This window comes from Ammospiza caudacuta, chromosome 16, assembly GCF_027887145.1.
Source record: "Ammospiza caudacuta isolate bAmmCau1 chromosome 16, bAmmCau1.pri, whole genome shotgun sequence".
Lineage (NCBI taxonomy): Eukaryota > Metazoa > Chordata > Aves > Passeriformes > Passerellidae > Ammospiza > Ammospiza caudacuta.
In genome coordinates, this window is record NC_080608.1 from 18,639,506 (window position 1) to 18,665,337 (window position 25,832).

The 25,832-nt window shown below is 39.6% G+C and overlaps 2 protein-coding genes across 2 annotated transcripts in view; both read left to right on the forward strand.

Moving 5' to 3' along the window:
• KDM3B (lysine demethylase 3B) overlaps positions 1-1,605 on the forward strand; it is a 47,734-nt gene extending 46,129 nt beyond the window's left edge. The window contains exon 24 of the mRNA XM_058815114.1: positions 252-1,605. Within this exon, the coding sequence (XP_058671097.1) occupies positions 252-332 (81 nt within the window). The 3' untranslated portion in view covers positions 333-1,605. The remainder of the gene's footprint in view (positions 1-251) is intronic.
• A 5,588-nt stretch (positions 1,606-7,193) lies between these two features.
• On the forward strand, positions 7,194-21,519 carry REEP2 (receptor accessory protein 2). Its single transcript, XM_058815172.1, has 8 exons — positions 7,194-7,244; positions 11,134-11,210; positions 12,414-12,482; positions 12,684-12,804; positions 13,358-13,471; positions 13,817-13,964; positions 14,255-14,397; positions 16,330-21,519. The coding sequence occupies exons 2-8, from the start codon at positions 11,143-11,145 to the stop codon at positions 16,402-16,404; spliced, it is 738 nt and encodes a 245-aa protein (XP_058671155.1). The 5' UTR covers positions 7,194-7,244; positions 11,134-11,142; the 3' UTR covers positions 16,405-21,519.
• Positions 21,520-25,832: the final 4,313 nt, after the last annotated feature.

A 25,832-nucleotide genomic window follows, 5' to 3' on the forward strand; every position in this document is an offset into this window, starting at 1 on the left:
AAAACAACACAAGTAAATATATGTTGCTGGGTGACCAGAAAATGAGTTAATGAATCAGTGCAAGTGTCTAAGATACTTGTCATCTGTGACAGTTAAAATTTGTGCTGTTGGTATTCTGAAGCAAAATAGTATATATATTTCATGTATACTTGCCAACTATTACAAATTCAGCTGTCAAAGCTGATTGCATAGCTATGTAAGACTCTCCTTGTTAGTCTGTAGAAGTTGATTTTTCTTTTTTCCTGTTGCAGGTGAAGAACATTATCTACCATGCAGTGAAAGATGCTGTTGGCACACTGAAAGCTCATGAATCTAAACTAGCTAGATCGTAGGAATTGCTAATTCCAAATGCCCTGTCAAGTAGGCCTATTGCTCACGGTATATACAGGGACTGCACGCGACTGCCTCTGCAGGAGCAAAAGCTTCTCACTGGGAGCTGGTGTGGTCAGTATTACACTCTTCAGCCACTGTTTTCTACGCTGCCTCAACACCGAAGGTCTAATGGAAGGTCGCACTCTTAAATGCAGAATTCCAGATTCTAAAAGGTGCCATATCCCTTTCCTGTGGCCTTCGCAAATTGAGAGAACATGGAAACCACTTGGTGTTCCTGCATACTATGATCAAAAATGGTAGAAAGAGTGTGGATGTTTTTTTTCCCTCATGCCTACTTAGTCTCCACAAAGTTAGACAGAACGTGCTGGAGGTGGGTTGTCCTACTGCAGACTTGGTTGATAACTGCTGAAAGAATGTGACCAACAGTAGCCCAACTGCAGAAATTCAAACAAACTCCCTGTGTGAGATACTGGCCAAGGAAAAGGATAAAGCTATTCTCTGCACTCCCATTCTTCTAGCTGTTTCTCTATACTCTGTAGAGTTGCAGAACTAAAGGGAGAACCCACTTTTTTTCCCCCAGGGAGACTCCAGAAATAAGAGAATTGTGTATTTAGTGAAAAAATAGGTTTGTAGTGAAACAGTTAATATTTCATGAAAGTAGATATTTTTAGTATTTTTGAAGTACCACAATTGTTCCTGGATTTTCAAGGAAAGGTGTATTACATTTAGTCTTCCTTTCAATAAAATCAAGAAGTGATTTTTAAAAAGCAGTCCAAAATAGCACAAAAACAGCCAAAGGAGAATTGAATAGAAATTGACATCCCACCTCTCTTGCCCATATTACCTCACCTATTGTCCCCCCTCTCTCTACACCACCCTGCTTCCTCAGAATGAAAAGTAAAAAGGAGTATAAACTCTGTTCTCACAAGGAGATGTTGTACATCTCTCCCTGCACTGGTGACTGCAGGCAATATTCACCCAATACCAGTGCTACCTGAAAACATCTATAAAACATATATCCTTTCCAAAGTGAAGGAAAAGTTAACTTTTGGTGTCAACTTTGTCCAGAACTATTTTAAGTAAAATGTTCCTGCTTGATAGAACTGTATTCAGAATTTACTAATGTCAGCATTGATGCAATGGATTTCATTGTCCAGGTACATGGGGAAATGTATTGACCTTATCTCCAGCTGTACTGTAGTGCCACTTGCAGGCCTGTTAATATGTTCACGGTTATTTCATTTTTTAAAAAATAAAAGTCATTTACTGTAACAGCCTGGGCAGTTTTTTTCATACCTGTACACTGATCTTCCTGCCTTGAGGTTGTCTCAGCCTCTGCCCCTGGCAGTATAGGCTGCCTGCTAATTTTGACCTGCTGTGCTTGGCCAGAAGGCTTATGTGGTTTAGCCTGGCATCCCAAGTATGTGCTGGGAGCACACCAAGCTGCCTGCTAATTGTTGATTCTTCAAGGTAGTTTGGGTAGAGGATTTGTCTTGTCATAAAAAACATCTCTTGTACTGTGCTTCCTGTTTCTTATCTTCCCAGCAGGTCCAGAGATGCCCTCTCCACTGGAGATAGGGATGGGGTGGTAAAAGTTCTGTGGTTTCTGACATTGGAGTTTGTGATGGCAGCAGCAGTTCTGTTCACTGACATGTGGCATTCTAGCAGCTTCTCAGTTTGGTTGTTAGGTGCAAAGTCCAGTCACAGGCTTTTGCTGCCTCATACCCTTGAAGCTATCCTGTGAATATGGGCTAATTTATCGGCTGGAGATAAAAAGGGTTATTCCAGACACATGAATCATTCAGCTTCACTGTATTCTGTTGCGTACAATTTCTTGTGCACATCTGTTGTACTCTGTACATACAGATTAATTATAGCTGAGATGTTTCCCTCATTTCTGAATGTGTGTGTATAAGCATTAGAATTGGATAGAGATCAAAAAGGTAGAGACTTGGCTATATCTTAATACAGTAGCATGAGTAATTTTGAATCCAGTGATCTACAATAAGGGTTTTGCGTCTCATTCTAAACCTTTGTTTAGTTTGAGTCTATCAAGTACTGCTTCTGTCTCTTGAATTTTTTTTACTAATCATGGAGTACAATCAACCTAAAGTAATATATTCAGCCAAAATCAGAGGGATTACTAAAATTAAGAAATACCATAGAATCATAAAATGGCCTACATTGGAAGAGATCTCAAAGATCATCAAATTGTTCTGACATATCATAGAGAGATTATACCACAAGTAGCCAGCCAAAGTGGTTATAGAATTGACTTAAGATATAAAATCAGTAGTTTTTATCACAGTATTTTCTAGATCAAGATTTTAAGGGGCAGCTGGTATTTTACATAGAATGTAAACAGAATAAAGCAGACATCATAAAAGCGTAGGGATTTTAGCAGAGGGAGAATAAAAATTTGAGTTTACATGACTTAATATAGTTTGCTGCAGTCATCACACTTATTCTATCTAATGCTCTCTTGCCATTACTAAATGGAGGGGCATGAGACAGTGGGCAGCACCATTTTTTAATATGGGCTTTAAACTCTGATATCTTTTAGCCAATGTCCTCTGTAACTACAGACAAGATGAAGCAAGAATTCAGGAATATATAGCTGTTGACCTGACCTAGTGAATTTAGATTGCATTCACAATACTGAAAGTTGGTGTATACTCAACCGTGTAAAGGTGTAATGTCCCCATAATGTCCCCGCCTGAAGATTTCACTTCTTTTCAACCAAAAGCCTCCCTTTTCTTGATAATGAATAAAAATGTAGCAGCATGCAACGTTTAATTTTACAAAACCTAAATCTTTACTCTGATGCAACTGTACCAGGCAACATAAATATAGGAAAAAAATAAGTACCTAACACATCTAAAGTTATGTTCCATGTGTTGTTTCTGTGAAAGATTCTTGGACAGCCTTTTGTAAAACCTGAAGATGTGGAATCAGAATTGGAGCAGCGATGTTCGATACTAAGCAGTAACTGGAATTTACCTACAATCCAAATAAGATAAAAGTTACGAGGCCTGAATATTATTTAAAACTATTGCTCCCCTGTATGTATAATTTCCTTTCTTCCTCACTCCTGATAGCCCTTTGATACCTCAGATAGCTCTGAGCTTCTACAGTTGAGGTATTGGTTGAGGTATATGACACACTAGTGATTTATTCATGTATCAACCACACCTTGTAAGCATTGATTCAGTGGAAAATGATTGTGAAACTACACAGCATGTGAGTGAAGCATAGCATAGAAGGAGATGTTGACAGTGCATCTTCCCAGTTCTGGTTACAGTAATGAATCTTATCTTCTGATTGTCAACTTCAGTGTTTCCCCAAACTTACCCCAATAGCTGGTATGCATGCCAATGCCTGCTTGTGTGTACTATCTTCCAGTGCATCTCAGAATCTAAAATCAGCCCACAGCTTCTTTCCTCTTAATTGGCAGTGTCTTAAAGATTCCTGTTCTCAACTTTTGAAAAAGAGCTGCACGTTCCCACCATGTATTTGAAAAATAACCAGGCAGAAATCATCTTACTTTTCCCTCCTATGTCCCTCATTCCCTTGCCTTGCAGGGGAGCTTTTTATTTATCTCTGCCTTTATATAGTCTAATAGGAAAATGGTAATATAAGTTTCAAGAGCTGGATACAACAAAATACAGCTGTTTCCTCTAGGAAGGTATCTTCTAAAAGAACAGCTTTCCTTCGCAAAGCAAAACTGTTAAAGAAATGTTCTCAGAACAATTTCCAGCTGTCATGTCCACGGTGTCATTTTTGGCTGTCAGCTTGCACTTTTTCTGTTTTCTCTGCTTCTTTCAACTTTTGATACTCTTCCACTACAATCTGCACTTTTATGCTTCAGAGGGGGTTCCCATTGTGTTCTTCGACTTCACCTGTATTCCTAAGACCCATATTTAGTCTGCTAAACTTTTCCAGAGGGAATCCTATATTCTTGAGCCGTGATGAATTGCTGTTTCTTCATCACTGCAGCTTCTGCCTGAACCTCAGCTTCAGCAGGATCTCTGAATCTCACCTGGCATTTTTCTTAATGTAGCTTTGCTTAAGCTGCTTTATTCGAGGAACAACTTATTTGATTTCCATGCTTTGTTGTTTAGCCGTAGCAGATTGATAGATATCTGGTGACCTATTTGGACTATTTGTAGAACACAAGTTTATCATGAGTTGTTTCAGCAGTAACACAGCTGCAGAAAAACCCCATACAGCCTTAATTTGAAAAAAAGTGATGAATTGCTTTCCTGGTTAGGTCTTATTTACACTGCATTATACAATATTATTAATAACTTAATAAAAAGAATATTACTGATATTTTTATTTTCACTTAACCTGCAGCTGACTTTTATTGCAAAAATAGCCCTTAAACTACCAGTAATTTCTTCTTGTGGAAAGGTCAGTTAAATAATTAATCTTTCATTTTTATTTATGATATGGAAAAAATGAGCAACTTATTGCTAAATGTAAATTGCTGGCTTAAAATATATTTTCTGAAGTTGTTCTAAAGTATAACATGCTACTAAACAGTGAGCTGGCACTACATTTACAACACCACCTTCTCTAATGATGTTGAGATTCTGTTGTTCTTATCACCATTTGTGTTTAATGCACTGTAGATTTTCATAATGCCCCATGGCACATTAAATAGCTTAAAACACTAAGGCATATTTTATTTAGGTGTAACTTACCCATGCTGCAGTTATTTAGCGCTCTCACACAATCATGTGTGTTACTCACCAGATCTCTGCATTTTCCCTCTCCTGTTTGCATCTTCCACTCACCCAAGCATGAACAAATTACTCAAGTAACAGACCTGTTGCTGTGTTGGTCACCAGTAGGAAACAGATGCAGTTAGAAATGTAGTCATTTTGTTGAAGGTTTTGCTTGTTATTTGGACGTGTGAAAGCAGATTCCTTTTATCCTATTAGTAAGTCAGTTATGCCATCAGTGGTGTAAATTGTGGAGTCCCTTATGCAATCATTTTGTGGCCATTCATATCCAAAAGCAGACCGTGATAAAATGTTCTTTGTTGCTGTCTGTAGAGACATTTGTTTTTTCACCTCTTGCATGTAATGGGAAGTTGTCAATGTTTTGTATTTTTCTCTTTGCTCATTATACTGAATTTCATACATTCATGAGAAATATTTTCCCTAACAGCTCTTTGTTTTTGTTATGACTCTTTCCTTGGTCTCATTTCTTTTCATAAAGGCTGTTCAGCAACCATCGGTAACTAATGAGACTTTGCCGTAGTGCTTTCCGTCCATTTTTGTTTTGTTTTGTTTGGCTGGTTGGGTTTTTTGTGAGATTTTTTTTGGAGAGGGTTTTGGATTTGAGTTTTTTGGTTTTTAGTGGTGGGGTTTTTTTGTGGGGGTTTTTGTTTGTTTGTGTGTTGGTGTTTTGTTTGTTTTTGTTTTGTTTTTTGTTAGCTGAAGAACCATGACAGATTTCTAGTGATTTTTTTTCCATTAAAAACCAACTTATGTAATAGTTATCTCAGCGTGATTCAGAGATCTGTGTACAGGGCCTAATCAATCCATGACTGTAATATACATACAGGCTCCCAGGGACCCAGTAACGAACTCTGGCATTGACTGAGGAGGAAGATTCTTTTAACAGTATTCATTGGTGACCTGTTAAAATACAACAGTTTCCGGTACTCCAGTATGCTTAAGAATACACATTTATACCCATTTCCCACCTCACACTAAGAATAATATTCCAACACTACACTGTTCAGCCTCGTTTGTGTAGTTAGCAAAGGAATCCTTGACCTCTCAGTTTACGAGAAAGAGTATCTGGCAACACTGAAATTACCTGGAAACTACAAGTAACAGCCTTTATTCTTCTGGTTTGATAACGTAAACGTCAGTATTGGCTAGCTGAGTTTTGTTTTGCATCCGGTTTTGGGCGAAACTCGGAGCCGTAGAACTCTGAAACGCTCTTACACGTAAGTACCCTGTTTGCAGCATGAAATAGCTGTTGTCTTGATTTCCTTGGAGGAGGCAACTGGAACGAAGATGGCTTCTTCGGCTGTCTCTCTTACTCTGTCCTCCCAAGTGCTCGTGATCTCAATTCAGCACTCTCCTGTAATTTTCCTTACGTTGTGCATGTTGCTTCTCTGCCATCGTTCCAACAAGGCCACTCGTCTACCTCGCTGCTGCCGTTCCGCCGCCGTGGCTCCGTTCCCGGGATCCCGCTGCACCTCCCGACCTGGTGCGAGCGAACGCGGGGTTTTCCCCAGCGCGGGGCGGCCTCGCGGGGCTCCGCAGCGCGGCGGGATGCTGAGGGCCTGGCGGCCTCTCCCTCCGCCGCGTCGGCTCCTCCCATGCGAGCACACGGGGCGGAGCTGCGCTTGCTGCAGGAACCTGTCCTTTAAGAGCCGCCTCCCGCCGCTGCTCAGCCCTGAGCCGCGCCCGGTGCCGCCATGGTTTCTTGGATAATCTCCCGCCTCGTGGTGTGAGTGCGTGCGGCCGGGGCGCGGGGAGGTGTGGGCCGCTGGCGGGGCCCTTCCTCGGCGGTCCCTCGGGGGCCGCGGCCCAGAGCGGGGCTCCGGCGGTGGCGTCGGTGCTGCCCCGCGGGACCCCACGCCCGGGAAGGGGCGGCGGGGGGGGGCGGGCGCCCTCGCGGGTGGCTGCGGCCGCAGACGGGCGGGTTCGCGCGGGCTGCTGCGGCCCACGGGCGGTGCCGCGGTGAGGGCGGCTGAGCCCCGCCCGGAGATCGGCATCACGCCGGCACCGGCATCCCAGGGGGAGTGCCCGCCACTGCGGCCGGGGACGGTGCAGGGCGTCGCGAGGCGCTGAGGGGTCTGTTCTTCTCGTAGGCTGATCTTCGGCACCCTTTACCCCGCGTACTCGTCCTACAAGGCCGTGAAGACGAAAAACGTAAAGGAATATGTGAGTACGAGCTCACCGTGCCGGCGCAGCGCCCGCCTCGTCCTTCGCGGCCGCCTCGAAAGCCCCTGGGCTGTCCTCGGGACGATGGCACTCCGGCTCCGCAGGGGCTCGGGTCAGCCAGGCCGCCCGAGCAGCAGCTCCAGTCGTCTCTGAAAAAGCTGCCAAGGATGGGTGCTTACTGAAACGGGAGCTTTCAACCCGTAAATGTGGGCTGTATTTCCTCAGGCGATGCTGAGTGAGGAGGGGAAAGTGGGGGAAACACTGCAGTCTGGAAGCAGATGAAAGTCCAGGACAAGTTCTTTCTTGTAACTTTATCCTTGCTTTGTGTCCTTTACTGCTTTTTCAGTACTACTTTTGTTTTCTTCCAAAGGGTTGAATAATCCTGCTTAGTTTGTGGCTTTCTATCAACTTTGCTTGCCATCTGCTTGCGATCAGTGTTTTATGTTGGTTAAAACTTCATTCTCCTTCCCTTCTGAAACCGTTTCCCTCTCTCTTGCTGCAATTACCATACTTACAACACCAGATGTTTTTTGTGGTAATGTGTTGCCTTCTTACAGAAGCGATATTCTGAGTAGATCATTTGAGACAAGACCTATGATGTGGAAAAGTATGGCACTAATTTTTGGGTTTTGTTTAGTGATTCAATGGTATAGGTTTCCTGAAGTAGTTACTCTGGATTCCAGCAGAGTGGTTCAAGAAAATTTATTTGAACTGCGAAAACTTGCACATTAATAATTTTTCCTTGAGAGGACCGCATCAGAAATAAGCAGTTAGATGTTGGACTGCCATCTGTCTAATTCAGTTACATTTGAAACACTTCTTCCTTTTCAACACAAGTAGAAAGACAGGAGAAAATGTAGCAGAAGGGGCAATATCTGTTCAAAATGTTCTTCATGTGAAAAGTCAGCAGAAAACTTGAATGCTGTTCTGCCCATTTTCAAATCTAGCTCTTTTATGTACTGCTGCCTGCTCATAGTGCTTAAGAACCAGCATTGATTAGGGTTTGGTGGTGGAGAAAGGTCTTAGAGGTGTATCTGTGCTTAAGTATTGTAGTGAAGCTTGACTTGACACAGACAAAGCTACCACAAACAGTTCATCAGTGACACCAGAGTACAGTGCTAATTTACTGTTCTCTACCACCATGATAAAAATTCAGGATAAATCCTTGATCAGTTGTGGCAAACTACTTCTAGTAGCTCAGATTGTCCTAAGAGCAATTTCTTTCTTTTTACGTGTTGTCTTCAGCGTTGGTCAAGTCTACATTCCAGTTTTGCTTCCGCATTTGCTGAATTTGTTTAGGTTCTTGGTGCAAGTTCGGGAGACTATATATGTGCCTGAAGCTGGTCATCATCAGGGTGAGCAGCAAATGACTCCTGCCTCCTTTTAGTAAATTGAAAAAAAAATGCAGCCTCATTCAACCCACAATTTTGGAAGGTGTTTGTAATCTGTAAGAAAAAAATAGGGCTTCTTCCCATCTGCTTTCTCTTCTTTTAGTTTCTGATCATCTGTAGGGACTTCTAAAACTAGGATCCTTCTAGTTTGTTTAGGAGCTATACTTCTTTTTTTTCCTTGGCTTTAAAGCATAGGGTGAAGGGTGCCAGAAGGAGACAGAGGTGAGAGATGTGTCCAGTATCAAAGATGTGAACATGAAGTTTATTTAAACAGTAACAAAACAATGTTTTCTGTTCTCAGTTCATACTCTGAACATTCTGTTAGCAGAGTGAAAATAAAACACAAAGCAGAGTGAAAAATAAACACAAAGCTTACACTAAGGCTGCCGACAGTGACCTCTTTTGAGTGAAATCTACTAATATATGTAAATGCAATAGTTTTCACTAGGAAAAAGGAGACACTGTAAATTCATTGCTTTGTATTTAATCCCATTTAGAGACAAAATGTCAGCTGGAGATCAATCAGGATCCTTTTTTGAATCCTTTAATCAACTCCTATCTAATCTCTTGGATAGAAAAGTATCTTCTGCACAGTTTGTCATCTCACTATTCACAGCCTTTTCCAGATGTTTCATGAAGATGAGCAGCACAGATCTCAACAGATTCCTGTGGGATTCCACTGGTAACTTTCCTCATTGTGAAAAGTGGCCATTTACTTTTATCCTTTGTTTCCTTTTTTTTAACCAATTGTTAATCCTCAATAGTCCCTTCATTTTTATCCCTGACGATTTTGTTTCTTTAAGTGTTTGTATAGACCTGTTATAAACTATTTAGAAGCTTCATATACCCTTGCCCTGTAAGGAAAGCACTATAGCTAGCAGAGTCTTATGGAAATATAAGAGTTCTGCTATACTTGTGATTTTTTTTTCTGAAAAAAGCTCTTAATCTTTGTTTTATTATGTATATGTAGGTATTTGCTAATTGCTTTTATTACTATTATTACCGTCATTTTGCCTAATGCTGAAGTAAGATTTACTGGTGTATAGGCTTTCTGAAATCTGTCACCCTTTTGGATACCTTTTTGCAAACTTAGATTTATCATTATTCACACACTTCTTCATGTACGAGCTGCTTCATGTTGCTGCACTGAGGACTTAATCATTCTTTTTGAAAAGTTGCTTTAGATCAGCTGAATGGCTCCTGGTCTTGTCCAAACTGATGATACAAGAAAAAGAAAAAGGCAGGAGAGAGCCATACAAGTTTTTGCTATTTTCTGTTGTGAAAAGGTTTGAAGTAAAGTGGAAATAATTTGGATTATTAACTACTCATCACTGTGTTAGAGCAGCTGGAGACAGATTAATTTTCTTTTATGAGAAACTTGTGGAGAGTCTTTCAAGAACAGATCACCAAATTTTCCAATACGTGCAGGGTTGGGGAAATACCTGCTTTTATAGTATTTGCAAGGATTGTCAACAAGTCGTTATTATATGAACGTAATTGTTTGTATCATTTTAATCGATTGATTAATGTATGGATATAGTATGTGGCATTTCCCCGATTCAGTTTAGTCCTTTTTTCCAATTCTTGATGACACTCAGGGTGTTAAATTGCTTTTAATTGAGTTGTCCTCTTCATTTATCTGCTACTTCTGCTCTTTTTTAATTCTCAACAGGATAGAAAACTAGCAATTTCCCTTATAATTCAGCTGACTCCTCTTGAGGAGTAAGCTGAGTGAATTCTAAGCTTGTAGCCAGTTACCAAAACAGCAGTGTGTATCTGTGTTTGTTAGGGGGGGAGTTATTTTGTGCTTTGAAAGAAATACTGCCCCAGATAAGGGTGTGAGGAAGTAGAGAGATAGATAAAAGGCGTCCAAATGTGTCATAGTAGTACATACATCTACTCTAACCCTTAAACAAGAAGATTAGGTTGATGTGGCATGTTCTTTGCTTTTATACCTCTCTCAGTGAGCCTTTATTTAAAAAGAAAAATTAATTGCTTGTGGGATTTCTGGGAGTAATGATTAAGGCAAAGAATGCTTACTAGTGAGTTAGCACAAAGTAATAGGTTGCTTGGTTTGTTGTTTTTCTTTTTTCCATCAGGAAAATACAGGGCTGCAGCTGAAACTTAAGCTTTTACATATGTGCATGTATATATTTTTTTATGGTATTCATGGTATATGGAAGAATGTAACTTTACTTCAAGTGAATGGATAAATCCTTTTGGATAGGTCATTTGGGACCTTAATGCTGTTGAACCATAATGTTGCTTCAGGGCATGCGTTCATCAATGTATCTGTTTGTGTTTATTTAGAGCACAGTTAATCCTACATGTTTTCTCAGACCAAAATGTACCGTTTAGTATGTGTCCATTACAGATTATATATGCCTTCTTTTTGAATCCGTCTTAATGTGTGGAGATGAGTCATTTATACTGAGAAGACATTTGACTTTTTTTTCTGGGTTCTGATGTGTGTCCATTGAGTGACTGCTCTTTTGCAGGTGAAGTGGATGATGTACTGGATTGTATTTGCCTTTTTCACCACTGCAGAAACACTCACAGACATTGTTCTTTCTTGGTGAGTTCCTTAGCGGCATGTTGTGGGTTTTTTGTTTGTTTTTTTTGTTGGTTTTTTTGGTGGGTTTTTTTTTGTTATTGCTGTGTTTTTGTTTTGGTTTTTTGCCTTTTTTTTTAAGCAGAGAGGAGAACTGTTGGGATGTTAAGAAAATCAACTCTTGTCTCCTTTAGGAGTTTTCAGTCCCTGTGAAGAGTTAGCAGGTTTCGAGATACTGTGGGTAGCATCTGCCATCTTAGCTGTTTCAACTCCTTTGCTTGCAAAGTTAGGGTAAATGCACAGTATCTGTAAAAGGATCTTCATCCATTCATAACTTGAAATATTTTTGAGAAGCTGTTAATGTGAACTGGTACAGTTTGAATAATGATAGTCTAAAAGACACCTTAAAATGGTAGAAGGAAGGGACCTATTTTGCTTTGACAGCCTTTTATGTGGAAGAACAGATCACACACATGTCAGTGCTGTGATTGGTTTGCATGATGAACTTGGCTTTCTCTAGGAAGGATGGGACAGACTGGAATAGAAGAAAGCAGATTGTTACTCCATTCGATGTTCTGTGTCATGCTTGGCAATATGGAGGCCTCCAAAAATGACAATTCATTGTTACAGGGCTTCAACTTTGAACCAGGGTATTTTCAGTTGTCTCATTGCTTTAGTGTTTGAGCTTTGCATACATCTCTGAAACAATGTTAGTCAAGAGTTTCATCTTCTTAAGAGCCATGAGGTACTATACATGCCATACAAACGTGCTCAGCAGCTTTGTTTTTACCTGCATAAAATCTGAAAAGCAGACAAAGATTGAGAAAGTATAAGAACTTCAGCTTATTCACATAAAGGACTTCTGAAAACAGGAGTTTCTTCCTACTGATTGAGTCAGTAGAGAATTTCTATTCACTTGTTTCAATCTCTGCTATTGTATCTTCTAGACTTTATTGGGTAAGGGTTAGAGAGGACAGGCATACGTTCTGCCTGCTCTTTTTCATTTACACTGGCCCTGCTTTTGTGTCTTATCTGAGGAGTACCTGTTGGAAGTTTCAGAAACAGCCATCAGCTTTAGCAGCAATGTGACATTACTAAGATACATAGTTGAAAATTTTGGAAACTGAGAAGGGAAAATAATGTGATGTTAACATCCGGTGGATGCTCTCTGAAGAAGCTTCAGAATTATGAGAGTAGCTATCAGATTGTAATTTGGTGTGTTTGCAGGGCTGAGAGATGCCCTGTTTATGGAGTTTTCATGGCTATGGATGAAAGACTAAATGATACTCGAAGAAGGTATGTCCTAGGATTCTAAAAAGGGTTCTGCTTTTCTGACCTGAATAATTGATTCTCTTGTTTCTGAGCCTTTACCTTGCCTGCACTCTTTCTGCCTGTGCTGCTCTCTGCTAGTTATCTCCATCTGTCTCTGTGCTGATCTTGATTCCAGTTCTCCATCTTTCTCTTTCTTCTTCTTTTTTTTTTTCCTCTTTCTCTCAGGTTTCCCTTTTATTTCGAGCTGAAAATCGCATTTGTGATTTGGCTGCTCTCCCCTTACACAAAGGGCTCCAGTGTCCTCTACAGGAAGTTTGTGCACCCAACGCTCTCCAATAAGGAGAAGGTACTTGCTTGTTGGAAGATACTGACCTGTCTGGGACTTGATTGACTTCTAATTCAGTTATGCCACAATAAAAACTGAAATCAATGAATCTTGTTTGTGCTGACCTTAGTGAATGTAGAATGATTGTGTCTGACAATGATGTCATACTGCAGCTTACTGAAGATTGCAGTGTAGCCAATAGTTTGCCTAATGCTTAGAAAGCATGTTTGGCTAACCCAGTGTCATGAGCCCTTACAGTCACTGTCAGTAGTTAAGCCTCTTGAATCACGATAGGAGGAGCATGTTCTGTAGCCAGTCTGTTTTTTCACATTGTTGGTATAAGCAGCTGCTTTGTTTCAGTAATTATAATTTGGAAATAGCGTACTGTATTTTAAAGCTGCCTTTACATGTTTTCTGTAATTAGCAGAGAAACTCAAGTTATGTGATCAATGACACCTGATGCTAATAGTCTGAAAAAAGAGATGAGCTTTGTGTTTTTAAGAGTGATGATGAGGAAACTTTGATCATGTTTGTAACGAGCAACTAAATGCCATGTTCCATGTTGCATTCCTAGGAAATTGATGAATACATTACTCAGGCTTGTGACAAGAGCTACGAAACCATGATGCGAGTTGGCAAGAGAGGGTTAAACCTTGCTGCCAATGCAGCGGTTACTGCAGCTGCAAAGGTAATGCAGTGCCTTCTGTAATATTCATGAATTCTCCAGCAGTTTATTTTTGTGTACCAGCAGTTAGGTGCTGTGGGTCTGTTAGAGATACTAGTACTTGTTTGGCAGCAACCTACTTTTCCTTCCTTCCAGTTTGTCCTGCAGATAATCCCATCCTTTGACTTAGAAAAAGTAGAGGGGGAGTGGAGTGGATTTTGCTTTAACCTCTTGTTGTTTTCACTTCTCTGTTTTTTTTCAGAGTACCCTAGTGGGGAATAGGGCACCTTTGCTCCTCTTCTGAATGAATAATTCCATGTGAGATGATCTTGGTGAGGTGCCTTTCACCCTAATTTTATGTCCTCTTAGGGCCAGGGAGTTTTGTCTGAGAAGCTTCGAAGTTTCAGCATGCAGGATCTCACTCTGATCCGAGATGAAGATACTGTGCATATGCGAAGCCGTGATCCACAGCTGCACCCCTCTGGTGCAAGTCTTCTGGAAACTATTGAAGACTCAGGTACAGAGCACCAGCTGGGCCATTGTATGAGACCTCTGATAGTGAGCCAGGAGGGCTTCCCTGAGCCTTGGGTCTCAGAAAGTAGTACAAGATTGTAAATTATCTGTGAGAAGTTGCATTGTCTTCCCTAGACCCTTCTTATTTAATATACATCTCTGTACTTATCCCATACTTATCCCATAATCATTATTCAAGATGGTCTCTCTGTCATGTGTTCCTTGAGGATGGGCCATTTAAAACCATGAGATTTTTTAAAAGTATTTGCTAAAACTTTTGCTCTTGTTCCTTAGCTTCGTGTTACTCCTCAGGAGAGGAGAGCAGTGTGGCACATCGGTCTAATGGAACCCCATCAGATGCTAGAACAGACCCATCAGATGAAGATGCAGGAGACAAACTTCCTAAACGAACTCAGAGTCTCAAAACTCCTAAAAAGGTGATGAAAGCTGAAGTGAGTTAGTTGGTGTATAGATAATTTCCAGCACTGACATTGATTTGTGAGCTTGGTTGAAAGGCTATAGCTTTATAGTCTCAGCATTTAGAAGCTGTATATATAAATTTTGTTGGACTGTCTTTTCTAGTTGAGTCCTACATGAGAGGACTTGTCATCTACTTGCTATACTTGTCTCTAGCTTTTGCATTTTTATCATGCATGTAAGTCTCTGTCATAAGCCAGAACCCAGCTTTTCTTTCATCTGGATTTTGTATTGAAGGGTGGAGCATTAGATATCTTTAACATGTTTTGTTGACAATATCCTCTCTCTTATCTACTGCAGTCTGAATACATAATAGTGACATTTATCCCTGGGACAGCCATTTTCTCTTGATCTAAATGCAGCAGCTGTGTACCCTCTTAGGCCTCCCTTGACTTTTACACCTTAGGTATGGGAAATTACACCAGTCCTACCTACCCCATTCCTGGAGTTTGTTCCTGAAGTTTGAGTAACTAGTGATTGCTCAGCTGTCTCCTTATGTTCACGTGATGATCCAAGGTATTTACAGCCATTCAGTGGGATATGAGATGCCTGATTTCTTATTATTCAAATAAACCATACATGAAAGTAGATGCAGTTGTGTCCAAGAATCACTTGAGCATAGCAATCTTTTTTCCAGGTGTTTTCATCTGTGTTTTGTAGAAAATGTTTTTTGAGGTGCTACTTTCCAGGTCTTGACACTTGCTTGCGTGTTTCTTATGGTTTGATTTGTACATGATAAAATGCTTCTCCCTTTTTATGAAGTTGGGGTTGATTCAACTTGGACTTCTAACGTTATTATTTTTATCTAAGATAAAGAATGCTATATAGCTGACTCACATTGTCGAGCTATTCAGGCTAAATATGAAATAGTTTGAAGGAAAGTAATTGCTTAGGGCATGATTTGAAGTTGTACTGTTAAACTGATTTTACAGTGTGTGGGAAACCTTTGCATGTGCTTCAGTGCTCCTTGTAATAGAATCACAAAATAATTGAGGTTGGAGGGGTTCTCTGAATTCACCACTGCTCATGTAGAGCCAGTTCCCAGGACCAGGTCCAGGTGGCTTTTGATTTTCTCCAAAAACAGACATCTCTGTCCAAAGATGCATTTTAATTTAACTAGGATCTTTCTATGGCTTATTTCGGAGTTGACCCCTCTTCTTTCTTGTCTTCTCTATTAGACAGGAGCAGGGAAAAAAGAGGCTCAAAATTTGAGTGGAAGCTTCCTAGAGAGGACTTTTCAAAGTGAAATTATGAAAAGACAGAAAGAACTCTTCTTTGCTGTTTGTTGTGAATACAGAAGTACCGATAAAGCCCTTTGCAGGCATATTGGTATTTATGCTCAGATTGTTGGGTGTTTGGGTCAGATGCAGGACTTGTAGGAGGTCTTTGACTGAGATCTGAGATTTCCAGCCAGGGCTGAATGCATCACAGATGAATAAATGTGCTCTTCTTACCAGTATCTAGAATGTAAGGCACAGAAGTAAAGTGTGCAAATTAGTTCAGGTTGTTTCTACAGCTTTCGGAGAACTGCACTGGTGATGGACGTTAAGAAGCAGAAAAGTTGGAGCAGTGAAATGTTATGTGAATGTTACCAGTCAGAAATATCTGTGTTTAACCTTTTGTTTGGACAGCCAGCTTTGATTTTACTACTGTACATACCTTGTTCTAGAATGCCTTTTTCTGGTTGCTATTTGATGGATATATTGAGTGATTTGTTTATTGAAAAAAAAAAAAAATGGTTAAACAGACATTTTGAGACAACAGATGACATTATTAGGGTCATGTTGTTGTTTTTTTGTCTTATTTTTCACTCTGCATTCTTGCATCTTTCTGTTACACATTTAGATGTTAAAATAAACTAGCCTAAGATGCCTCTTTTTATTTCTCCTCAGCTTCCCGTGAGAAGTGTAAAAGCCCGCCCTAAGAAGAAAGCTGCTGGCTCTCTTGCTTCTGGCGAGTCATCCTAAGGCAACCTGCCCCCTCCAGCACCTGTCTCTGTCCTGGGATTTGCCTTTCGCTTTTTATGGGGAAACTCTCCAAAGGAAGGGAGCTGAGATTCTTGTACATAACTGATACTGCTTTACAGAGCTCATTCCAAGGCAAGGGGGAGGCTGGGATTCAGAAAGCAGAGTAGAGGATACAAATCCTCACAAATTTTCTCCTTTTCATCTCTCTGTTGGAGGGAATGCTGATATGTCTGTACATAGCCAGATGCTTTGGAATTCCCACTGTATAACTCTAGTTGAGAGTTTTTGCTGGAAAAACCTACTAGGGTTAAAGGCATCCATTGCACAGAAGCTGGAAAAATACTAGACACTGGAGTTCCATAGGGTGGGTGGCGCTCAAAAATGTCTTCTCTTGCTCTGGGTATTCTCCTGCAGCTGTGTGTTGTTAAGAAGTGCCCATCATGAGTCATATTCCTTAAGAATGGATATGTCCATTGCCTTTGAGAAAGTGGTCGAAGTGATATTATACTGAGTGCTTTAGAACATAAAGGACTGGCTCATGGGAGGTATATGCTAGATTCCCACTACTCATACTGGAAGATGAAGAGATTGGGTTTAATTTTATTTTTTCTGGAAGGTGATAATTTTTTCTAGAAGGGTGATAATTTGAAAAACTGATAAAGGAAATGTGCTATTACATGCACATTATATGATGGAGTAGGTAGGAGTTACTGTTGAGAAGGAAAGTGTGACATATCTAAGATTTTGGCTCTTTTTTAAACTGCTTGAATTTTATTTCAGGTTCTAATGCTCACTTTGACTTCACTGAGAGCATCAGAATGAGGCGAGTCTCATGCAGTTCCATAGCAAGCATACTCGCTTTGCCATTTAGTGGTTGAACTCATGTCGTTGTGTTGCTTGTTACTTCAGACAAATTCTTTTATTCTAGCAGATGTCTGGGGAAAATCTGTCTCAAAATAGTCTGCAAACATACTTGAGAATATCAGAAGCCCCCACCTCTCAGCTTTAGGAGAGTCAATCCTCAGGCCATAAGAACTGAAACAGTTGATTTATTAATGGTCGAGTTCCTCTAACTTCAGGATTTTGTTTATGGGGGATAAAAAGCAGGCACTAGGGCACAATACTGGTAAATACTGATTAATCTGTCCTCTTGCTTTATCCTGCTGCAGCCCTTGCACAGATTTTCTGTCTGATATGTGCTGTGCTTATCAGTGTCCTGAGACTCGAGCAATACTTAATGCTTGGGACAGAAAACTACAAGGAATGTAGAATATGTATTGTGAGAAGGAAATTGTAGTGCTAGAGAGAAAATTTGCTTAATGACAAGCCATACTAGACTCTTGAACGTTTTTCAGGGGTGAACCCCTATACACATGCTGGCTGAGCCTATGAAAATTTAAGAGTTGGGTTCTTGTTATCAAGATCGATAATGAAGGTGCACCATTTTAGACATGGATGTCTGAATGAATACTTGATGGTCTTAATTTTCAGTGAAATTAGTTATCAAAGGAACCTGGCTCCTACATGCAGGTGTTAGCATCCCATACTTTTGTTGTCACATTTCTGAAATTACAGTGAATTCTTCACAGAGCCCAGTATTTTGCTGTTGACAAGGTATAGAAGCACTTCTGCAGCTAATGCTCCACAAGTATTTCTGACCTAGAGAATAGCCTTTCAAAAGTTTATAAAGGTGAAGATTAGGACTGAATTTTTTTATTGTTTTCCACTGTCTTGGTGGCAAATTGTTTGCTGTTGAATACACCAGTTATTTCAGGAAGCCAGTTAAGTTGGGTTTACTATTTTTTGCAGCTTTAAAAAATTTAAACTTTACGGTCCATTAGAAACTTGCGTCTTGTCAGAAATATTTGTCCTAAATTATCCACAAGGCCTTATCCAGAAGCCAGTAGAAAATGCTTGATTTGGCTCTGCATTTCATAAAAAAAAAAACCAAACAATTATTTTGTTCACTTCATATTCGTGTTTTACCAGCACATGCAAATGCATGTCCTGAAGCAGGAATACTTGCTGTTTCCAAAGGAAATTCTTCTCTTCAGACAACAGATAAAATCTTTCATGGTTATGTGGAAGATGCAGTTGTGAGATATTGCTGTCCTAGACTTTACTGTACTGAGCGAGAGCCATTGTTCTCTATATACCTAGTATGTCTGTGACCATGTTTCTTGATTTTTTTTTTTTTTCAAAATTAAAATTGTGCATAGCAAATTATTTATGTAAATCATTGTGAGGGACTTGATTTGGAAGCCAAGTCTCCCTTTGTGCTGTTCTTCTTGCCCTTTCCTTGTGCATGCACTGTGATAGTCTACGATTACTATGTTTCCACAGAGCAACTTTCCAGAATCCTCTCTAGAATACATTTATTTGTAATGGCTTTTCTGCTTTGAAGCACGGGAAGAATTTCTGAAGATTCAGTCAGTTCTGGTGTTTGGATTTGTCTTTGTCTTCCTGAGCTGGGGTCTGTGCTAAGTAGCATTTACTTAGCATTGATGCTTGATGTCGTTAGCTTGTGGGTAAATACGGGTCAGTTTTACTCTAATTGGCTTTTTGGTTGCAAGAGGGAGTCTACAGTAGAGTCAGGGACTGTCTAGTGTGTGATATGAAGCTGATGATGTCAAGCAGCAGAACTTACCCAGAGCAAGACCAATGTCTTAGCATGGATACTGTTTTCTTCTTGTAGTACAAGTGTGACTGCTAGATTGTACTTTGCTTGATCAAAGCCACTGCAGATCTGCCACCACCCACGTGACCTCTTAGTGAGCTTCTAGATCTAGTTCTGCATTGGATGCACTGTCTTGCATAGAATTTCTCTTGTTAATGAGAACGCTGAATGTGCTGTTTTGATAAAATGCTTTTATCAGCTGCTGTTCGGTGTTTTCAGCAGGAAATGCTGGAATGTAGTTTCTCTTCAGTATCATCTGTGGGCTTCATCATGCAATTAAGCAAATGGTTAAGTCTTCACCTAGCAGTAGAACCCTGTTGTGTTTGGTAAATGTTTAGAGCCTTTTCCTAATCTGCCTGGCCATAGAGAGAAGTGCAGTAACAGAAAATGATACTTGAAGGTGGAGGCTAAAGAGGGTGGTATGTGTGTGTCAAACTTCATGTGCCTAAAGGTTATCCTAAAATACCTGTACCATGACATACAAAGTTGAAGCCATGACTGCCTTTTGAAAAGAAATGTTTTACTTTCATGCTTTGCTGTAGGATGAGTCAGTGTTCTGCTGTTGGAAAAGAAAATACTGAAATGGGGTTTCCTGTGTAAGAAACTTAATAATTTGTTGCATAAAAGGGAAAGTGTTTTCTTGTTTGGCAATAATCCTCCGTGGTGGGTAAGAAATATGAAAATATGGGGGAGACAACTGTCAGGTTTTAACCCTTTACACTTTACCTAAACATCATTGTTACCTACTTTTTTAAAATGGAGTTTGTGATTCTCCAGCTTTACATTTCTGGGACTGATTTCCTTTAGACTAGAATGATTTCCTTGGTATGTAGAGCATATATATAGAGAGGGGTTCTGGTGTTAAAATTGCAAAGCTTTTTCTGGGGAAGTTTTACCTTCCCTCATTTTAGTGAATTGATTTCCACTCATTGTGCTTTTGCAGTGCTGGGCTTTTTTTTAATACATCGCTCTTGGAAGTATGACTCCTTCACAATATACTTCCTTGGAAAACAAGAGAACCACCAACTTTCAAGAAATGGTTATTTATTCTGTGCCATCTTAATCAGCAGGAAATTTAGTGCCTTAGGAGAAAAGTAAGATATGGAGAACTATGCTGGTTCTCTGGTCCACATAGAGCGTTGTATCAAGGAGGCTCACAAGTTAACTGTGAAGTGTCATTGTGTGTTTGAGAGCAGCTGTTGAATTGACCTGTTTCCTTTCTGTCTTCCAAAGTTGCATATAATGCTGTAAAGTGTTGCTCCCTAAGAGAGAAATCTGGGGAAAGAAGTTGTATTATAATGGGGACACTGTATTGTCACATTACTGCTTACTGGGCAGATGCTGAATGACATCTCTATGTAACTGGGTCTGTACTATAAGCAAGCTTTTCTTGCTTTAGCCACTAGGAATTTGTGATGTGCTATCTGGCTGAAGCACCTTGACGTGCTGCTTTGTGAGTTGTCTTGCAAAGTCAGAGATGTGAAAAAACAGGAAAAGCACTGCAAAGTTACATGAGCTTGTAGAACCATAGAGGTGTCAGAGTCGGAAGGGGCCTCTGGGGGTCATCTGGTTCAACCTTGCAACTCAGTCAGAGCCACTCACTGCCAGTTCCTGTGTGCTATTTCTGGTCTGGAATCTGCTGACCCTAAGGGCTGATAATATGTGCAGAAATGCATATGCTGCATGGGAATGCATTTTAGTGTTATTGAGGAGAAATGTTTCCTGGTCACTTTTCATCTGGAATTTGGCTCTGTTGCAAGACACTATAAACATAACTCCATTCTTATGTTCCTTATAGGTACTGTTAAGAAGCCTAGAGTCTCAAAAAAGATCTTGAGGTATGCAGAGTAAATTGTGAAAACAGTTGGTATCAACAGTAAATGGAGACAATAACTGCATAGCAGCTAAGAACCTTTCCTGTGAGACAAATAGATTGATAGATAGCATTAGAGTAGAAAATGAGCTGTGTATATTACAGAGCTGTCCAGTAAATACTGCTAACTTCCTGAGCCTCAAGCAACATTTAACAACTGTGCATTCTACAGATGAGAGCTTGATTTCTTTTTTGAGCCTGAGTTCTCGCTTGGAGTCAGTCTGTCTCCTCCCTCCCTCTTTCCCCCTTTGCTTTCCCCCGCCTCTCCATCCCTTTCAAACCGGGCTTGAGCTACATACATTAAGATTCTTCAAACTTTCACTCCTTCAGAGCAATAAAATTTTTCTTTTACTTCAGCAGGCAGCTGATCTGCAGGGAGGACCAGATGAATATCAAGCATCTCTGGTCTCTTTTGTAGATGCATTACACTGGAGAAGCAGTAGCAGGAGGCTTCAGAGGATATGTTTGCCTGGGAAATTCTACCCTCTGTCCCCTGCCAAAGCCTGCATTTTTGGGCGAACCAAATGCTGGGCTTAGCTATGCTCATATACACAGTTATCTGTAGAATCCCACAACTCAATGTCAGAATTTCTAGTGCTCTATTTCTGATGATAATAGGAATTAAAATAATATAAAGTGAAAAGAAACAGTTGCAAGCTGTTTTTTTTTTTTTGTTGTTGTTGGGTTTTTTTGTTGTTTTTTTGGGGTTTTTTTTTGTTTTTTGGGTGTTTTGTTGTTGTTGCTGTTTTGGTTTTTTTTTTTTTTGCAATTTTGCAGGTAAATTCAGGTCATTGCTATTTATATGCCTAAAATCTTTGCCTAAAGCACCTTGCAAGCTGTTACTTTTTCTCTATTTCAGAGCTCCTGTTTTTCTGTGAAGTTTTTATGTTTATTCTTATTAAGCAAGGGCTGGCTTCCGTTCTACTGACTGTGGAGATTTGAAATATACTGTATTAGAGCTTTAATTTAGCCTTTTTTTTGTTATTTAAACCTATGACCTAGATTGATACATGTAACTGGTACAACAAGGCCTAAGGCTAGATTCGCGGGTGGAATGTAAGTATCTATTGCAAATAGCATAGGTTGACATATTTCCCTTTTCTTGCAGTGGATTCTGGCTGAAATGTGCTTACTGCAGACCCTTTGGACCAAGAGCATTCTGTCAGTGTTTAACCAGATCATGTTAGAAATAGCATTTATGGGAATAATGCAAAAATTAGTGAACATTAAAGGAGCAAAGCTCAAGTCTTCTGTAATATATGACTGACTGAGAGTATGTAAAACACTAAAGCATTTCTGGCCACAGTGGAAATGCATTGCTATACTGACTTAAAAAGGTAGGGCATTCAGTCATGGTCTTTGTAGTAGGTTTGGGAGGAAAGTTTGTCTGGATGGCAAGTCTGGATATAAAGTTTTACATACCAAGGAACTAAGTTTTTATCACAAATAATGCTTAGTAACTTACCAGAAAGAAAGAAGTAAAAAAATTGACTAAAATTATAAAATGAAGAGAAATTTTCATGATTGTCACACCTAGTATCGAATATAAGCTTTCTGTGTTTGTGTTGCTGCCTTATTTGGGAAAGCACTGCATTAATTAATTCATCATTTCTGACTCTTAGATTATTTCTGAAATTAATCTCAAGAGATGCTTGGGTTTGACTCAGCATTTTAACATCCTCAAGTCCCTGTTAGCACAGTGCTGATCTAAAGGCAGTAAGGCACCAGGAGGGTTGTGAATTACTTTTTGTCCACTAGAGGGTATAAGCATAACATAAAACCACTGAACATGAGAGAGCAGAGACATGTCTCGTAACAGTTAGTTCAATTATGGCAGTTGAACAGCAATATTTCCTAGGTATGAGTGAAGGTCCTCCTTGGGAGTGAGAGGGAAAACAAGCTGGGGTTCTAATGGAGAAATATTTCATTAAATAATACTGCTATTAACATCTGACTGAAAAGGCTATTCTCGGCATTCTTATTGAGCCACTATCCAGTAAGGCTTGCTGAGACAATAGTGTTACAGAATAACTGTCCTCACTTTTTAATTTTTGTTGTATATTCAAACAATTTTCTAGCTGTAGGGAGCAGCTCTGAAAATGGCAATGTTTGTGATTCACCCCCTCCCTGCAGCCCTCTTCCCCCCGCCAGCTTTTGTAATTAACCAATTGCTGTGTGTTCCTCTACTTTATACTCTGAATTTTAGTAGTATTTCCTGGTAAGGATGAGTATTTTCTTTTAGTTGGGTCTGTTTTCTCTGAAAAGAGAAGCAATTTTAATCTAAAAATACAGATGTATCTAATGTTACTATGGTAATTTGTGACCATGGCAACAGAGAGTTAGCATTCTGAAGAACAGACACAGATTTGGTTGGTTGTTTTTTTGTTTGTTTTGTTGTTTTGGTTATTTTTTTAAGTCAATTAATGGTGCACGCATTTCACAAAACAAACTCGACTTTTTGTATTTGTTAACCATACAGGATAATATGAGTCCATGGGATTTTCACATTCTTACAAGGAAAAGCTGATATTAGAACATAATGTAACAGTATGAGATTCTTTCCAATGTTGAGAAATTCTTTTATTTGCAACAGCATAGATGGAGACTTGCAGACTAAAGGAGGATCCAGGACATACCAGGAGGTTTCTGTAGGAAAGAGAAACAGAATCTAGAATAGTCCTGGGGATTCTTCAATGTCAGACATCAGGGGGAAAAGCATGAAGAATAAAATATATTGAATATGTTTCTATTTTCCCATCATATGATCGGCCTTATGTAAACCAACACAGTGCTTTTGGGCAGGTGCTAAATTTCAAGTACAAGTTATGGATTGCCCTGACATGCCCCATCTCAAAAGCATGTAGCACATTCTACAAAACATTTAGTAAAGATTTAAAGAGTTATAAGAAATTAACTTATTTTTGAGGGAGGTAGGAATTGGCTTTTGTGGCTAAGCCTTGTATGTAGTTTATTTATCTCTGCCTGTATAGAACTAACATAAAGGCTCTCTACTGTCAACACTCAGTGTTGGTTTTATAGGAAGTGTGCTGATGTAAGTTTAGCCAAAACTAAAGCACAGATTTTTTTTTTTCCAACCTTTTCCTTTTTCCTAGGTTCTGTTGGGGAATCTAGCAACTGAATGGAAATTATAACATTGTTGCTATCGCTTGCTTATTTGGGGTGATGAATATATTGAATTAAATAGAATTAAGCAGCATTTGATAGTTTAATTTTTGTAACCAGCTATTGTGACCATTCTGTATTTACTACAAGAATATGGTAACTGATGCCTGGAGCCATTGTAGTGCAGGAAGGCTATTTACTGCCAAAAAGGGAAAGCAGAGAAAAGGCCAACACAAACTGAATTAGTTCAGCTAGTCCAGTGTCCTGTCTCTGATACTGCTCAGTTTATTTGATAATCAGAGGGTAGTTTGGAATTAAACACACATTGGAAAATGCCTCGTTACGACACTGTCACTTTTTTACCCATGTGCTGAAGCACCGTGGTGTTAAATGACTGAGTTAATAGAGTTTTCCTAAGAGGAGGAGTTGTTGAAAATCTGTAACTAATTTTTGTGGTCATTAAGTCTGGTCACTTGCTGCAGTATAATGACTTAAATGTACAAAACCTAAGTCTTGCGTTGTGCTTTCTTCTTAGGTATCTTTTAACAGTCTCTTTTTTTAAGTGCTTATTTTAAAGGGCCCATTGCTTATCTTCCATTTCTATCCAGAGTATAATACAAAAGGTTTTATCAATGCACATGTGCTCTTGTTCCACAGGATGGCAACTAGTCCTTATTTCTGTTCTCAATTATTTTGACATTTCCACTAGAAATGGCTTTCCTGGCTAAGTTCCCTTCTGACGTATCAGGGTCATACACATGGAAAGACAGCCCTTCTGTTCGGGTTGGAGACTATTTGGAAAAGCTCATTTTACTATGTCTATTTAGGCTTATTTATCAACTTGGTGAAGATTGCTGATGAGACCAAAAAGGCATCATCTAAGGACTAAATTTTGAACACTACTTCTTGCTACTGTCTCATGTGGGTCTCTCTGGTAAGTGGTACTCCCAGGAACAACTGATCACAAGTCTATGATGGCACCTCTAAAGAAAAAGTTGCTGTGGTAAGGTTTAGTTATTGATGTGGGTGAGAGAGAAAGATTCTAGAAGTTATTTATTCACTTTTTATTTCCAGTTTATTTTGACAGATAAATGTCTCAGATACTTTGAATTTAAATCTCTGTGTGTCATCAGAATAGGCTTATAGATTTATTAGTTGAAGGTATGGCTTTTTGTTATTTTTTAGTGAGTTTACATACCTTTCTCCCCCCCTCATGCCCCAGTTTCTTGCTACTGATGCCTGTGGATATTATTTTAAAAAATGATGTTTTGTTATCTTTTCAAATTGTGCTCCTAAATCATTTTAGTTTATCTTCATGTCTTATGTGATTAGTCTTCTGCCTTTCCACCTCTCCATTGTTGAATGAATAAATATATGAAAATGAACACAAAGTCCTGCTATTTCTGCTATTTGCCTTAAAAATAAGGCAAATTTTGGGAATCTGGTTTGTCCTGGCCTGGCATTATACAGGAACATAAATGTTCCTCACTCTCAGGTTGTGTCCACTTCCCAGCTGTTAACTGAGGACTTGGATACCTATCACAAGTGTATTTGTTAGGTGGCCTTTTTGTTCCTGCAGAATACTGTTGCTGTTAAGCATCTAGGAGACCTATGTGAATTGTAATGGCAAATAACTTTTGGGGAAGACAGAAATTGGAAAGCATTCATGTGTGCAACGTTAGAGAATGGTGAATATCTTTTTCGCGGTCTACGTGCAGAAGCACGAATGTTTAATCAGTACTACATAGCTGCTAT